Source organism: Anopheles merus, chromosome 2L (genome assembly GCF_017562075.2).
Source record: "Anopheles merus strain MAF chromosome 2L, AmerM5.1, whole genome shotgun sequence".
Lineage (NCBI taxonomy): Eukaryota > Metazoa > Arthropoda > Insecta > Diptera > Culicidae > Anopheles > Anopheles merus.
The window spans coordinates 22554372-22571545 of NC_054083.1; the positions used below are offsets into that span (position 1 = coordinate 22554372).

Sequence of the window (17174 nt, forward strand, 5' to 3'; positions counted from 1 at the left end):
TCTTTCCAGGAAACAACGCTCATGTCTGACGTTCCTTTTTCCCTATTTTTTGTCTACCTTTCTTCGCAACAAACCAGACTGCTCTGCATGTTTCCATCTCAACTGTCTGCCGTACACCTGCTACAGGCCGTGCCAAAGAAATCCGGACATGTACCAGAACATACCGAGTACTTTCAGAACGGAAAAGGTAAGGGGAGGGGAAGAGTTAATTTTATCAACTGGCTTAACGGTAACGAAACGTACGCCACTCTTCCTTTCGCAGTCAATTAACGAATGGACGACGGAAAATGTGCTGGAATGGATGACCGCTGTTAATATGTATGACCATGTGGAGGTATTCAAAACGAAAGCTATAAAAGGCTGTGATTTACCGAAATTGGATCGTGATAAGCTTGAAGTAAGTTTGCTAGCTCGAACCGCTAGCTCGATGGAGCTAAAATGGTAACTGTTCCTACTGTCGTTACAGCAAATGGGTATTAAGAATGATTTCCATCAGCAAAGCATCCTGACGACGATCACGCAACTTCTGATGAGCGCAGAGATGACTGCGGCGGCGGCGGCCGACCTGCCGATCGTGCCGGCACCGGTCAACCTGTCGGTCGGCACCGACCAGCAGCAGCAGCAGCAGTACAACGGACACAACCTGGTGAACGGTTCGTTTTCGAAACAGCAAAAATGTGATATGTGCAAGAACTACCTGCTAGGACTGGTCCACCAGGGACTGTTCTGCACCCAGTGCAATATGGTCGTACACCGGCAGTGCTCGGTGATGGGCCTAAGGCCATGCAGTGCCGCTGGCACCCAACAGCAGCAGTCGCAACAGCAGTCGCAACAGCAGTCGCAACAACAGCAGCAGCAGCAACCAACACAGCAAGTGGGGTCCACGACGGGCGGGTACCTGCTGGGAGGCGCTTACCGGCAGGAGCACCAGCACATGTTTGGCAAGAGCCTCTGTCTGCTATTCGACGTCCAGCAGCAGGCGGCGCCCCAGATCGTGGTCGACCTTTGCACCAGCCTGGAGAAGAAGGCGGTGATGGACAAGGGGCTGGACCTGTACGTGGTCTATCGCACCACCCCGCTACGGTACGACGAGGTGAACAAGCTGCGCGACGCGCTCAACGAGAATCTGCTCAACATCGATCTGAACGGCTACACGCCGGAGTGCGTCGCGACGGTGCTGAAGAAGTTTTTCCACGAGCTGCCCGATCCGCTCATACCGGTTGCGTGGTATCAGTCGTTCATTGACGCTTCGTGTAAGTATTTGCGGAGGCCAGGTCAGGATTACAATGCTCTAATGGGGGTTTTCTCTGTTTGATCTCACCAACAGTGCTCGACGATCAGCAGGCTGTCGAGCGCATGAAGGGAATCATACAAGAGATGGCGCCACATCACAACAAGACGCTGCAGTACTTCATGCGGCACCTGATCCGAATCTGCCGGTTGCAGTTTATGCGCGGCAACAAGCAGCAGCCGACGATGCTGCTGCAAAACTGGTGCCATATTTTGATGCGCCCAGCGTGGGAAAGGATCGTGTAAGTGTCGCGGTTGCGCTAGCACTCGTCGCGGAGTTTCAATGGTTGCAGTTGGCTAATTATGTCTTTTTTTTCATTTCCTCCCTCCCAATGGCAGGCACTTCGTGGCGAACATAAAGAACCATCTGCGAGTGCTGGAACTGCTGATGTACAAGATTGACTGGAACGAGGCGCTGCCCGAGTTTCTCTCCATACCGGCCGTGCCGCCGCGCAAGACGTCCCGCACGGGTAGCGGCGCCGGTACCGGTCCCGGGTCAACGAAAAAGTCCATCATAGCCTCGCCGGAGGGTGGATCGATCGGTGGGCCGCTGCTCGAAAGCGATTACAGCACCACCACCACCGGCAGCAACAGTGGCAGCAGCGGCAACACCCTCGGGCGAAGCGCGGCACAGCAGTATGCTAATGGCGGCGGTATGCTAATGTCGCTGATTACCGATCCGAACACGCCGCAGGAGCTGCGCGACGCGGAATGGTACTGGGGCAAGATATCGCGCGACATGGCGAAGGAAAAGATGATGGACGCACCGGACGGGTCGTTTCTGGTGCGCGACGCCATCAACGATGCGGGCGAGTTCACGCTGGTGCTGAAGAAGGACGGCACCGATCGGCCGATCAAGATCTACCACAAGAACGGCAAGTACGGCTTCACGCAGGAGTGTACGTTCGAGAGCCTGGTCGCCATGATCAACGAGTTCCGGACGACCACGCTGAAGGAGTACAACACGATCCTGGACATCAGCCTGCTGTACCCGATCTCGCGGTTCGAGGACGAAAGCCTGTACCCGGCGGCGGGCGACATACACCAGCTGGCGGCCAGCTTCTACGAGACGGTGCAGAAGCTGACCGACCTGCAGAACATGCGCGAGTCGACGCTGGAAGCGTTCAATGTCTGCCAGTCGCACATGGAGCTGCGGCGCCAGGCGCAGGAAGCGTTCATCGAGGCAGACAAGCTGTTCAACGACCAGCTGCTGACGCAGGCCCGCTACGAGAAGGAGGCGCAGCCGCACGAGCAGCGCAGCCTGGCGCAGAACCGCACGCTCATCGAGAGCCGGCTGGAAGAGCTGCGCAAGTGCAAGAAAAACCTGGACGAGGACATGGAGCGCGAGCGGGAGCGTATGCGCGAGCTGCAGCGGGAGGCGATGAAGCTGAAGCCGGAAATCATGAACCTCAGCAAGCAGAAGGACCAGTACCTGGAGGCGCTCAAGCGCCAGTCCATCACGGACGCCCAGATCAAGCAGATCCTGAAGGACGGCTACCTGTCGACGGCGAACCCGGACGGCACACAGGAGCTGCCCCACCTGGACGAGACGACCTGGCTGCGGGAGCGGTACTCGCGCCAGGACGCGGAGAAGAAGCTGGCGAACAAGCCGACCGGCACGTTCCTGATACGGGCGCGCAACGCCGGCCACTACGCGCTGTCGATTGCGTGCGACGGGCGCGTCAACCACTGCATCATCCACCAGACGGAGCGGGGGTACGGGTTTGCGGAGCCGTACTATATCTACGATTCGCTCAAATCGCTCGTCGTGCACTACGCGACCAACTCGCTCGAGGAGCACAACGATCTGCTGCAGACGACGCTCAAGTATCCGGCGTTCGCGCCGAACATGCCGAGCGGCAGCGGTAGCAGTGGCAGCGGCAGCGGCAGTGGCAGTGGCAGCGGGCAAACCAGCGGAGGTGGTGGTGGTGGTGGTGGTTCATCTTCTTCCCGGCAGCAGGGATCGGCCCCATGGTCGACTTCGTTTGCTGCTTAAAGGGGAGCTGCGCGTCGTCGCCTCCATCAGCTCACCATTTTGCAGTTCGTCGGTATTGTTTTGTTTTTTGTTCTCACTCGCGGGTGGTACTGCTGTGTGTGCGTGTGTGTGTGTGATGTTCGGTAATTTAAAAATGTACGTAAACATACTGCTGTTATAGCTGCAAGCACGATTTAAGGTAGGCTAAGTAACTGGACCCGATGAATGCAGGGAATGGACCTTCGAACCGGGCTCTCTCCGGTTCTTCCCGCTAGAGAGGGAAACCATCTATTTTTTGTTGCCTCTTCCCTTTTAAATTGTTCGTATTTCGGTGTAGAGAAGGGCAATCGCTTCCAAAATTGGGATTTGAATTGCGTTTGGTAGATGTGTATTTTTTTGTTTTAATTTTTACAAATACACACGTGCTAGCTGTGCTCGTTGAGCTGTGGTTGCGTTACACGAAATGCGCGCGCAAAGGAGGTAGGGGATTTGATATTAATGGCGCGGCAAGTTCATTCTTTTATGAAAAAAAAAAAAAAAAAATACACACACATACAATACAATATTGTCATCGGCACCACAGCCCCACAATCCCACAAAATGATCGTGTGTACGCGAGGATCGTGCGAGCGAAGGATAGTGTTTAAACAAACGTTCATACTTAGTCTACGTTTATGTATGATGGCGTTAACGTATGCGACGTACGTTCTGCGACAGCCCGTTACGTAACAAACGCAGTCCACTCCAGCAGTGTTTCGGAGTGATCTACGCGCTGTTGCTCTCCCGGACGACGGTTACGGCACGGCACGCCCTCCTAAACTCCAGTTTCGATGCATTTGGGTTTTACTTTTACTTTCGAGGGTGGGGATGTGTGTTTCCGTGATTAAAGAAATTGGATAATGAATACAGTAAGCTTTGGTTTGGTGGGCGGCACTCACATTTGCCGCCGCCGCCGTCAAATTAGGTTCGGGGTTAGGGGTTTACGTATTAATGCGCTCGGCGGCCGCTGTAAGTTGTGAGTGTATGGGATATGTATATCGTGTTTTTTTTGTTGTTTATTTTTTGAAAAGGGTATTATTTTTATTCTAACACGTGTGTAACATCCATTCGCATTGAAGCGCGGCGTAGCAGAGCATGAAAGCAGCGTGCAAGTTTTGCCAAGACCACCATCCTCTGCGTGCTCTTTGGCGCTGGTTTGCTAGCTATAACCGGGGCAGGGGGTGGGTGGGTTGAAGAACAAAACGAGATTTAAGCTATTCATTGTTGCCCCTTCCCCCCCTCATTGGAAGCAACACAAATGAAAATTGGGAAATCATAATAAAATGCAAATGCTTGAGGGGAAGAACAGTGCCGATGTGTTGGGCTTTTACGTGCATCAAATATTATAAACTCCATGAGTTAATTGATTCGGACGAGCACAACGGATGGGGGGATGGAGGAGAGTACAGAACAAAACCAGGGAAGCTGCGACAAAGCTTAGTAGACACGGGTGATACAAAACAAAACAAAAAAAACGCCGGCATGATGAATAACGGCCGCGAGGAGTGTGTTAGCTGCTAAGGTAGTAGAGGCAGACGCAAGGACGCAAGTGTGTGTGTGTGTGTGTTGTTGTGTAGTAAGGAAAAGCGTTGGGGTGATAAAACGAGCAGGGCCGCCGTGTATGGTAGGGTGGGAGGAAGGTGATCCTCAGTAAAGGACGATCGTGTTGTGTGGGCGTGTGTGTGTGTGTGTATGTGGGGGTTTTAAGCTGCAATGTAGATTGCAGCATTTTGTACCCACACAGAACCTCCCCACGCTGACGCCACACGCGTTCGGTAGAGAAGAAAATCGCGAAACGGCTGCTACCATACATCGACGTAAAACGATTGTGGAGAAAAGAAGAGAGGAGAGTTACGTTCGCTCGCTCATTTGTATATGCTGTAGTCGTTAAGGACACATTTACATTATCCTAATTTTAGTGTGACACCATCTCGCTCGGAAGATGGACAAGCAAAGAAAGAGCAGACAAAATGCGATCGCGTGGGGTCTTTTGGTGTCTTTTGCACATTTTGATCAGTTTGCTGAAATGTTTTTAATGCAAAGGAAGCGGGAAACGGTTGTTTTCTTTTTTTCTTCGATTTGTTTGATATGTTCCCAGCTGCACATCATGTCCAGATGCATCTGGAAAAGGTCAGATCTGTAAAAGAAGCAACGGAAGGAAGAGCTATAGAGAGGATATAGTGGTTGAAGTAAGAAAAACGCGGCCAAATACTGAACACACACACACATACGGGAAGGAATGGAAGGGAGCGATCGCGTCTCCCGTTGTGCTCCGTTGTACTGGCTTGCCCGATCGTTGCACGCGCACAACCGTTGTAGGTGTAACCACCCCCCGCCCCCTTTTTAAGGGCGACAGCGCACTCAACGAGAACCAAGTCTCTGGTTGAACATAAAAATCTGTGGATTATTTGTAAAGTGAGTTGTGTGTATATTATATGAATGTGGTTTCTGGACGGGAGCGTGAGTGTCTGAGCGAGTGTTTGAGTGCGTGTGTATGTGCGGGATAGAAACTGTGAGGATAGAATGTTTTAGAGTTTTGTCTGAATGTTTAGGAATCAAACAAATATTGCGTAACTGTGTTAAACTACCATGTAAGCGTTCAGTAAAGATAGATATATATTATATATTATATATTCTATATTCTATATATGTATATGTATAGACATATTTGTGTATACATAGATGCATGTGTGCCACGTTGTACATGCTGCATGTATGTATAGATAGATATATATAAGATATGTATGTAGAAGGTACCGATAATACCTAACCATTATGTGCGCCCGTGTAGGTATGTGTGTGATGATGATGATGATAAACATAACTTTGTGAAACAAACAACAAAGCAACGCGTAGAATCGTTCAAAAACAACCCTTACCCGATAGAAGACCAAGCAAGGATTGGAAAAAAAACAAACAAACAAACAAACAAATGAAACAATCGAAAACGGTGATTTGCCGCGTGTACAGGATGGCAGCAAAGCAGAGGCGAAGAAGAAGAAGATGGTGGTGGTGGTCCCCTAGTCTGACTAGGTTTGGGAAGCGTTGGTACTGAAAATCAAAATCAAACAAAGTTTATACCCCCCCTCTAAACGGTGTTTTCCAGCATCGAGCAGCGAACCTAACGCTAACGGATAAGCATACACAACACAACAAGTACGAGTAGTTTACATATGTGTGCAGATAATATATAATCAAATTGGAGAAGAAACAAACAAAATAGGGGCAGCAATTTAACCAAACCAACTTATGGCATTCAAACGCCGTTGCTGCACGTTAAAGCTTTATGTCTAATGTTGCAAACAGTTGCAATACACACACACATACCCTACCCTTTACAATGATGATCGATCATAAAACACCAAAATTGACCGACAGTTGACCGTCGTGTGGCATGTGCGCATAAACCACAAACGTGTGAGATATGGTCTTAGCTATGTGTTGACCCCTTCATTCTGTTTCATTCAAATAATAGTGCGGCTACTTGCATATTGGACGCTGGACACTATTACTATTGGCAAATAGAAACCCGGAATTACAAACGTGACAGTGACAAAACAAAAACATTACTGAAGCGTTTACCATGCGTATATATATCCATTACAAAATATTGTTGTGCATGTGTGTGTGTCTGTGTCTGTTGTATAGGTTGAAAACAAATTGAAATAATTATACACAAACGACGGGGAAGGATACAAACGACAAGAAGACAAGGTGTAGGAGGATTAATCCCTGCAGAGATGAAGGGACAAAACAGACCAGGGAATAACGGCATGATAGAAGGTAATGGGGAGGGAGCAAAGGGGCAAAGTGCTTCCTAGCTTCGCTCCCCTGATCCGGATGATATATGTATATGTATAAATTCAGCAAAATATAGAACAACAAATATGAAAACACACTATAGATTCACACACACACACACACACTCTCTCTCATCAGGTACTATACACCCGTGCAAAGGAAACAAATGGTAGAGCTTTCGTGATTCACAACACAATTATTCTTCTTTCTCTTGTCCGTATGCTTGCACGCGCGGTGGTGATGTGAAAAACAAATTTGCACAACAAACAAATGTGCGTGCTCGTCTAGTCGTTTAGAATTGGAAACCAATCATCATCATCATCCCACTTCCATTATCGAGCACCACATTTTTCCATCAGGCAACAGTAACCACTTAGCTGCGCGCGCGTGCATTAGCTTATATGTAGTAGACATTAAAAGGAACAACCAACCAACCCACACGTTAGCTAAACAATCCTTTCAGTGTGCAGGGGAAATATTTGGAACCAATAGTGCAAAGCGTGTTCCAACTGTATCACGCTCTGTAATGTGTGTGTGTGTTTCTGTTCAATAGGGGCTTATCCGTCAACATACAACGTACAAAAATTATACACAAAAACACGAGGAGATTGCAAAACAAAAAAACATTATCAGTTAAGCAAAACATTGTTAAGCAGACGACGTGTCAAAAGGGCAAGAGATTCAACAAATAAGCAAAACAAAATAAAAAAAACGCTTTTTATGTGCTCTCGTATATTGATCGGTGCAAACGATGCTCTTTTACGTTCACGATTGTTACTAAAATGTGTAGATGCGTGATTACGGGACGTTTAGAAAAAGGAGCATGAGAACGTATGACTATGTCCTTCTTTGTTTTCTGATGCAACAGACACGCGCACCAACAATGGCTGCAAACAATGTAAGCAAAACAGTGCTAAGATGCTCTTCCCCAGCGCTTACGCCACAGAAACGGACACTATTACTTCCTTTGTCATGTTGTGTAGAGAGTAACAGTGGACGGAAGCTAGCAACAAAAATCTTTAAAAACAAAAAAACCAACCCGTTCCCCCTGAACCAAACAACTCTAGAACGCCAATACTTTTTAAATGTACACGGGCAGTGCAAAATGAAGATGGAAAAATTATAAGAAGCGAAAAGAGAAAGGAATGGAAAGAGAGAGAGAGAGAGAGTAAGAGAGTAGCAAGTAAAGGAAAACAAACAAACAAAACAAACAAATCAACAATCTCTGGAAAAAGGGAGGAGTGTGTGTAAGAGAGATAAAAACAAAAACATCTAATAACAAAATCCAATCGGTCAATGTGAAAGCGTAGCATGTGAAACATGTACAAATTTACTATTAATAATAATAATAATAATAATAATAATAATATTAACACTAAAAAAACCTATGATAACGAAGTAATGCTAATAATTAACTAAGCGTAACTACTTCTGCAGTAACAAACACAAGTGAAGGTGTGGTGGCGGCAGCTGCTGCAGGGAAACAGCGTGTGATGCACAGCGACGTGAGAGGAGAGGGGGGTAGTTTTTTCGGAGTGGTTGCTTAGCAATATTGCATAAAGCACTTACAGGGTTTTCCAGTAGTACTCATACTGTGCGACACTTTACAAGGGGATCACGATTTATTGGTTGGTTCCAATAGGAATTTCCAAGGAGCCTGTCCAAAAAGTCCAATTTCCATCATATGAAGTTTATTTCCTACAAGAAAGAGTCAAGGAAGTGTCCCACAACTATGAGAATCTCTGGAAAACCCTGTAAACACATTAACACACAGTACACAAACAAAGGATGCTGTTTTCGAGATGTTGGCAACATCCTTTTTGACTATCATTTTATGGGGGGTGGCATGACGGTAAGGTTCGGAGTGTATCACTATTGTTATGATAGAGACACGATAACTCTTCCTACATCATGCCCCCCATTCGTTGTGCTTTCTGTGCTGTGCTGTATGTGTGGAACACGATCCTTCCACTACTCTGCGGAACACGATCCTCTTCAACTCTTGTCTGGTGCATCTTCGCTATGCAGCCTTAGCAGCACTGCCCCTCCACTCAAGGATAACAACAATAACGAATAATGAAAGCGAATGTGGTGATCTTTAGCCAGTTAGTTGGGCAGAGTTGTAAAATGCATGTGATGAAGCGACGGTGAGGAAGGAAAGCAAGTGAAGGCAAACTCAAACCCCCCGCCCATCTACAGTAAATCGAAGCAAAAGGCGTGTGAAAAGCGACGGGATTATTGTGTGGTGAGAGATCATAAGCGAGCGGAGTCGGTGAGCAAGACCAAAGGCTTAGGAATGTTTCGATTTGTGGCGTTTTTTTTTCGTTTCAATTTTCCACCGGCAAAGCACAATAGTTAGAGGCACGTGTCAGAACGGGCCACATATCCTCCGTTAAGAAACATTTTGGAGGTGAAAAGGAAACAATTTGTCGAAGCAGCAGCGGCAGCAGCAGCAGCAGAAGCGTCCAATGTTAGTGTTAGAAGCGAGAAGTGCATATATCGAAGCGTTAGTGGATAATCTATTTTATAATTGCGTGCGTCTGTCTGCCAGTGGGTGGGGACAGAAAGAGGGAGAAGGAGAGATTGTGTGAAGGCGGAGGGAAAAAGGTTAAAACTTAATTTTCCCATTTTGTCAAATACCTCTATACAAGAAATGCGCATTTGTTGGTTCTCAGTTTCGTTTGTAAGAGTTTTGCTGCTGTTTTTTGTGTTTTGCTCCCTAGTAGCAGTAGTAGTAGTAGTTGTGTACATGTACCACCTATTCCGCTACTTTTTACCGTAAAACGGGGGGTCGACAGAAAATAAGGATAATAGGAATGGCACACTCAACACATATAAAATAAATACACACACAAAACAAATATTACTCGTGTAATCTAAGTTGCAGTTTAGGGATAAGTTTCTTTTTTTTGCGAAATGTATGTGATTGAAGAGCGAGATGTGGATAGCAGGAAGATGATAAACAGTACAAGCTATACATGGGGGGAAAGCAGAACATTAATGCAGAAAAGCAGCAGCAGCAGCACATCATTCGGGGTGCAACAGTGGTCTATAGTTAGCGCTAGGCATCTGTTTTAGGCGATGAATTATGTTACAAATGAATTTAACCACACACACATACACACACTTACATAACAAACAGAAGCATAAGATTTATACATAGCCACATTTAAAGGAACTAACATAGTACATGCATGCATATAGAATACTTGAGAGAAAAACGGAATTCTCGTTTCATATTGTTTGGGCCGATCAGTTTATATACATTAACAGCAGCAGCAGCAGCAGCTTGAGTTTGGATATGATTAGTTGATTTTATTCGATTCCTAAAATTCCCTCGATTTAGGAGTAAAAAAAAAACGACAGATGGAAAACAATATCACCCAAAATAAAAATGGCTTGTTTAAGGGAAAAAGAAATCGTTAAGAAAAACAAAACACAAATACACAAATACACACTAGGATAACAAATATATAAAAAAAAACAAAGAAAAAGGACAAACTCACATAAAATACACTTACAAAGCAAAACAAACAAACAAATAGGACAGAAACACATAAAAAAATACATTAACATAGTAAAACAAAACAGACAGGCCAACCACATAAACAAATACACTAAACAAAACAAACAAATTGCAATTAATTGTGATGCACTTGTGGTGGGAAGGTGGGAGGGGAAGAATTGTTGTAAACACGGGTAGAGAGAGTGGTGGAGTGTCGTAGTAGGGAAGACAGGGAAGAAACTGGTTAAAGCTGTGCGGTTTAGATTGATGCTAGACAGTTTTTGCTCGTAGGGTAATGAGTAAGGACCATTCCCCCCAAACTCATAAGTTTATGTATAATGCACACTTACACACACACACACGAGCACGCCTGAAACTACTCGTAATTGTCGAAAGTGCATCTGTCGAATTTTATCTTTAACAACCTGTATGTGTATGTTGCTGCACAGATAATTGTATGTCTCTCTCACTCACTCTTTTTCTCGCCTGCTTAGATTTTTTCTTTGGGGAGTGGTAGTGCATTTGGGGGACGGCGGAGAACAGTGAAGCCACACACTTTTTGCAATTTGAACTTTTGCAGTCAATTTTGTGCATATATAGGAAGAGTAGTAGAATAGTACGTTAACACATGGCGTTAACACTTTGAAATACTCTCAGTATTTGGAAAGCATGCAACACGCGGGTGTGTGTCCGTCTGTGTCCGTGTGTATGTGTGATTTTGTGTAGCATGTTCTATAAAGGAGTTTGGATAGTAGAGAAAAGTATGTATGCACTTGTAAAGCCAACGGTTCTTGCAACGAAAGAAGCTTTCCTTTTTAAATCTTACAGCCAAGCGACGTGTGATAATACGCGAAGATTTTGTTCTATTTTGCTTTTGGGCATTGTTTTATAACAATGAAAATATAAAAAAATAGGCACTGTTTGTTGTCTTTTATTCTCCCGCTATATTGAGTGACAAACAGAAGGAGAGAGTGGCACATTCTTTCGTGCAGTACTTTTAACCGCTTCCTTTGATTGCACAGCAGCAACATGCCAAACCGAATGTTCTTCGTCTCTGTGGTTACTGTTTTTTTGGTCAACCGCTGAAGGATGTTGTTCTCGTATCTTTGTACAATGGGAGCTACTACTGCGGCTGGTTCATACAAATGATTGTAGTGATAAAATAAGAAGATAAAAATACAAACACTTACAGACACAAATACACGCAGAAACAAAAAGAAAAAAAAACAGGAAAAGAAGCAACATTTTGCAAACACATACATCCTTAGCATGGATAATGAAGAAGCGTACGGCACTGATAGAGAAAAAAAAATCGGGCGAAAAAAAAACAAAGAAAAGAACGTAAGAGTAATCAAAAACGTAACGTAAACCAATTCCTTCCGGATGCGCCAAATGAAACCGCTCAACCGCGGAACAAATTACTACTACTACTACTACAACTACAAGTACTAACTAACTAACTAACTATACCCCCGGAAAGAGCACCACACCACAGTCCTGGAGCAATGAAAACAAAACAGAAGAAGAAAAGAGAAGAAAACACAACACTTAAAATAGTAATGCTAAACACAGAAGAAGAAAAGAGAAGAAAACACAACACTTAAAATAGTAATGCTAAACACAGTTTAATATGGACAAACACAGGAGAAAAAAATTGTGCACATGTGGTCTAATAGAGAGTAGTAGTGTAGAAAGCAGAAAAGCATAAAACAAATCATCAATATTGATATACTCACCCAGGAAACAAACATGCATACAAAAGGACAACAGACATGAAGAAGCGCAAGACCAGTTTATAGAGGAGGAGACCGTTGTGAATCGTTCCGAAAAGGAGATCCGTTGCTGGTTATGTGCTTTTTATCAAAAGGAAACAATGGGTAATTTGTTAAACCACAACTCTAATTCAGACTTGTACAGCCCACCACACACACGCGCGAATTGCAAAAAGGGGCAAGAGAAGTATAAAAAAAAACAAACAAACAAACAGCAGCACATGTGCGAAAGGCGTGAAAAGTTATTTTGTTTTGTTTTCGTCGTTTAATGGAAATACAAAAAGAAGAAAAAGAAAAGAAAAGAGCACGCGTGAAAATGCATGATGAAAATAGAAAAAATACACAAAAGAGCAGAAAAATTGCCGAGGATAGAACCACAACAGTAGAGATGTGTGATGCAAAAGAAGGAAAGGAAGGAAGTGAGAAAATAAATAGTAGGCAAGAGGAATGGAATGGAAGCAGTTGAGTAAAACAACAAATTAAACAACAAATTAAAGATTAATGTGATTGTATTGTACATAAATTTGTATTATATAAAGCGAATAAGAAAATGTGAAATAAGAAAATCCAACAAAATTAATGAGCGTACACCGCTGGTGTTATGATTTTTCTTTTTTATTTCTGTCCGATCGATATCCGAAAAGCGATAACAATTGCAACTATACTTTTTCTTAAGGTTAAATATTTAAATACGAGTGTCTAATACGTTGGAATGTTGGTTCAATTGCAACTTTAGTTTCGTTCGCAGATAATTTCCACCGCGTTTGGTTCCATCAGGATGGGTTCCAGGCAGCGCAGCACGGCCGAGCCAAGGATTTCATCGAGCAGGACATGAATCAGACTGAAAGCAGTGTGCCAAATAGGAAGGAAATATTATAATATTGCAATTGAACGAATTATCTCCTTTTGCATACTAACTTTTCGTCGCTCACGAACCGCCACAGGTTCATCTGCAGGTAGTGCGCATCGACCTGTATCTGCTGCAGCCCGTACCGGCTGAACGTGCGCAACCGCACGCACTCGAGCAGCGTCTTCAGACAGATCTTGATGATGCCGGTAATGATGGAAACCTTTGAGAACTCGACCGGGGCAAAGATTTCGATCTTTTCCGAAAACAGCCGCTGCATGTTCGACACAAAGCTGCTGTCCAGCTGCGACTGCGGCGTGTACGTCGACCAGGTCGACCGGAACTGGGACTGCTTCGAGGCGGCAATGCTGAAGTGCGTCTTGCGGCTCGAATCGCTGCTCGCCGTCGTACGCGATCCGCCGTGCTGCGTCACGCTGCTATCGTACAGCTCGCCGAGCACGGCCTCGATGGCGGATATTTCCTCCACCACGCGCTTCATGACGGCCCGCACCGAGCGCGGCTCGAGACAGTTAAGCCAGTCGCGCGTTTCCACACTTTTGCGCAGCATCTGCGACAGATGCAGACCCTGCAGACGTACGTACGAGTCGAGCAGCAGCTGGGCGGAATCGCGCATCTCCGTGCAGAGTTCCGATTCGTGCACGAGTGTGCCGCTACGCTCCGCATCCAGGTTGTACAGCTCGTCTACCAGCGAGGTAAGCGCGTGCACACCGGCCCGATCCATCTCCAGGCAAACCTTCGACAGCACGAGCAGCAGGGTCGGTGGAGCGGTGGAACTAACGGTCCCGTACCCATTGACCGTGGTGCAAAAGTGGCGCAGGAACGCGACGAGCAGATTCTCCCGGATGCCCTCAATGCACTGGACGCCCTTGGGGTCGCCTTTCAGGTTGAAGGACCATTCGGGCTGCAGGAAGATGAGCAAATCCTGCATCAGGCCCTTCACCTTCTCGATGGTGGAGATGTACAGGTTCGAGATGAGCTCGCGCAACGGTGTGGTAGTGTGGCCACTGGCACTACCCTGTCCACCGGCTGCCCCTGACTGGGAGGAGGAGGAAGTAGCGGCAGTACCCGCTGGGGCTGTATTGGCTGAGCTCACCAGCGCCAACCGTACCGAGCTGAGACTGTCCGCGAAATGGTCCTTCAGCGAGCGCATGTGCGTTTGGCAGAGCTGTTGCGCCGCGTTCACGATGATGTCAATGCCCGACTTGCTCATGTCCACCGCATGGCAGAGCGTTCGCATGGCGGTCATTCGACGATGCAGTCGGTCCAGCCCGCGCAGTATGATCTGCGAGTCGCCGTGGCCAATCTCCAGCTCGGCCCGGTCCTGTACCAGCGCCAGATACTCGTCCACGTTGCGGTTCACGAACGCGTTCAGATCGATTCGGGCCGTCTGCTCAAAGTCGTCCGCCTCCTGCTCGAGATGCTTGGTGAGAAACATGTCACTGTACGAGCTAATTACCAGCGTCAGATCTTTCAGGAATCCCTCGATGCCCAGGTCAATGAACTCGATCATATCGCGATCGGTTTGATCCTGCAGCACGACAATCTGTTCGTGCAGTCGCTTCGAGGCACACTCGAGCATCTCCTTCGCGAGGGACGACGGGCGTTCGCCGAGCTGAAGCAACAGTTCACCGATTTCCGTGAGCGATTGGGCCGATTTGCCCGTCTGGCGGAACTCGCCCTTCAGCCGTTCCTTCAGCTCGTCCAGTATCTTTATGCAGTCCTCCTGTATGCCCTGGAAAGACGGCTGCTGGCCGTACTGTTGCAGCACTTTCTGGGCGTGCGAGTACTCCTGTACCGCCTGCTGGTAATTCTCCTCCTCGATTAGCGTCTTCAGCTTCGCCGGCAGGGAGGAAAGAAACTGTAGCTTCTTCAGCAGCTGGTGCTTGCCGGACAGACGCGTCAGCTGGGAGCGCGTTTCCTGCAGCGTGTCCGTAATGCGCTCACTAAACTCGGTGATCGAGTTCATGTTTGCCATCAGCAGGTTCATTTCCGTTTCCATCGACTTGAAGTCAGTTTTCATCCTGCGGATGGTGTCGGTGGCCGAAATGAATTTGTTGTAGTTTTCGTACACGAGCGTTTGCATGTCGCTGTGGAGTGTTTGCGTTTGGCGCACGATCGTTGCCTCGGTGTCCATGATTTGCTTTAGCGAACATTCCTGCGAACATTGTCGGAAAGGGCGAGGTGTAAGTGGCTAATGAGCTAATGGAATGTGGTGGTACGCTAGCAGCGACCAGCTGTTTACCTTGAGGAGTTTCTGCAGATAACGATCCGCATCGAAGGACGAACCGTCCATATCGTACGGATTGCTTGATTTCTCTCCCATCGTGGGATTTGGGCCGGATTTAATTATTTTTTTGTGCAATAAATACGATGAGCAGGTTTTTTTTTATGAACAAAATAGGGGAATGGCTCACACGCAAGTGACAGGTCGTACGTGGGCAAACGTCAACCATTGTTTACATCCGAAATGAAAACATTTGCCACAGGGTGTCTCCGACCAGTTTGAGTATAGATTTTGAGAATTTTTTTAAAGAAAAATATATTTATTAGAATTAATATATAATTTTTAAAATCAATCAAATAGATTACGGACAGAAATAGGTTAGTAAAAATATTTCGAAATTATTTTCATCACTCAAAAAATCAATCTGAATAAGAGTTGCTCAATAAAGTGAGCAACAAAGAAAGGAGCTGGGCTATCTCGGAAAAGTCCTTATTTTATATACAATTGTTCTTAATTTATTTAGTCAACGAAGCTTTTGATGAATATATGAATAATTTTATGTTGTTGACATTGATGCATTGATTAAATAGCAGCATTTTCATCCATCATTTTTATTTCTCTTTTTAAATAATTTATCACTTTAAGCGCCGTGTCATATAAATTCGCATGACGGTTTTGCTCACCGTTCGGCTTTGCATCTGCCGCTCAGTGATTCTCTTGAGAACGAATGAGGTAGGAAAGAGAGAACGAGAACGACACGTGCTACACTGCTTATCGCAATGAAACAGAAGAGTGATAACAGTCGCACGAGAAGTTATCACTCTCATCGCTCTCTTGCCATGCGCTACGTGCTCACTCAAAAACTGTGACGTCAGGCCGGCGGTCAAAGTGTTATGTATCTATACGAAAGTCCACAATTAGGCACGGTTCGTTAATGCAAAGCTTAAATGATGTAAATTGTACAGTTTGTGCACTTTGTCACCAAAACGTGTTTCGGCTGTGCAGTAACGGCTTTCTCAAGCAGCATGCGTAACAGCATGCGTATATCATATTTCTTTTTTCCTGGCCTTGAAAAAATAACGTTTTTACGCGGGTGTTAGGGCTACAAATTGCACAAAAGCTGAAAACGTTGTTCGCTTGTGTCCCTGCCGATTAGCAGCCGGCAACCAGAACTAGTGATGGGAAAAATGAAGTTTTCATCGCAAATTGATTCGGAATAGCTCCGCAGTGTTCAGGAATCGATTCCGGATAGTAGGTCCGTAATCAGTTTCCGGAATCGATTCCGGAATCGGCTCCGAAATTGATTCCGAACACAAAATCAGAATCGGGTAGGTCCGATTCCGAGCTCTCACCACTAACCACAACAGCGTTATTTTCAACAATTTCGAACAATTGCGCAAATGCTGATCAAAACATTCGCTTGCGCGCGCATAAGCTCATACACAGTCAGCATGCTTTGCGGTGGAATGCACCCCCCACTCCCTCCATATCCACCCTCAAAACTATCAGCCCCGGGCACAAACATCGGCCAGACAGTTAGCGATGTGCTCTTTCTATCTATCTTTTCCACCATTATTTCAACCCCTTTTTCCACAACATTGCGCAGGTGAGCTGGGGTGTAGAATTGTGTGCGTGCGTGAGTAAGAGGGAAGAGCCGAGAGTGTGTTGGGTTGAGTCGGAGCGAAGGTCCGAAGCGCTAC

At 46.1% G+C, this 17174-nt stretch overlaps 2 protein-coding genes across 5 annotated transcripts in view; one reads left to right on the forward strand and one right to left on the reverse strand.

Moving 5' to 3' along the window:
- Nucleotides 1-12234, forward strand: part of LOC121592513 — a 43216-nt gene extending 30982 nt beyond the window's left edge. For all 4 annotated transcript variants that reach the window (XM_041914015.1, XM_041914016.1, XM_041914018.1 and 1 more), the window contains 5 exons: nucleotides 78-187; nucleotides 263-397; nucleotides 467-1253; nucleotides 1328-1532; nucleotides 1630-12234. In XM_041914015.1, coding sequence (XP_041769949.1) covers nucleotides 78-187; nucleotides 263-397; nucleotides 467-1253; nucleotides 1328-1532; nucleotides 1630-3286 — 2894 coding nt within the window. In that variant the 3' untranslated portion in view covers nucleotides 3287-12234. The remainder of the gene's footprint in view (nucleotides 1-77; nucleotides 188-262; nucleotides 398-466; nucleotides 1254-1327; nucleotides 1533-1629) is intronic.
- Nucleotides 12235-12962: 728 nt separating this feature from the next.
- On the reverse strand, nucleotides 12963-15687 carry LOC121592514 (vacuolar protein sorting-associated protein 51 homolog). Its single transcript, XM_041914019.1, has 3 exons — nucleotides 15493-15687; nucleotides 13301-15405; nucleotides 12963-13223 (listed from the first exon to the last, which is right to left on the reverse strand). The coding sequence occupies exons 1-3, from the start codon at nucleotides 15571-15573 to the stop codon at nucleotides 13115-13117; spliced, it is 2295 nt and encodes a 764-aa protein (XP_041769953.1). The 5' UTR covers nucleotides 15574-15687; the 3' UTR covers nucleotides 12963-13114.
- Between the last annotated feature and the right edge of the window lie 1487 nt (nucleotides 15688-17174).

Coding starts and splice junctions, on each gene's coding strand:
- LOC121592514 (XM_041914019.1), bottom strand. CDS start 15,573: ATGGGAGAGAAATCAAGCAATCCGTACGATATGGACGGTTCGTCCTTC. Junction 15,406..15,492: donor ATCTGCAGAAACTCCTCAAG/GTAAACAGCTGG, acceptor CAATGTTCGCAG/GAATGTTCGCTAAAGCAAAT. Junction 13,224..13,300: donor CGGTTCGTGAGCGACGAAAA/GTTAGTATGCAA, acceptor CACTGCTTTCAG/TCTGATTCATGTCCTGCTCG.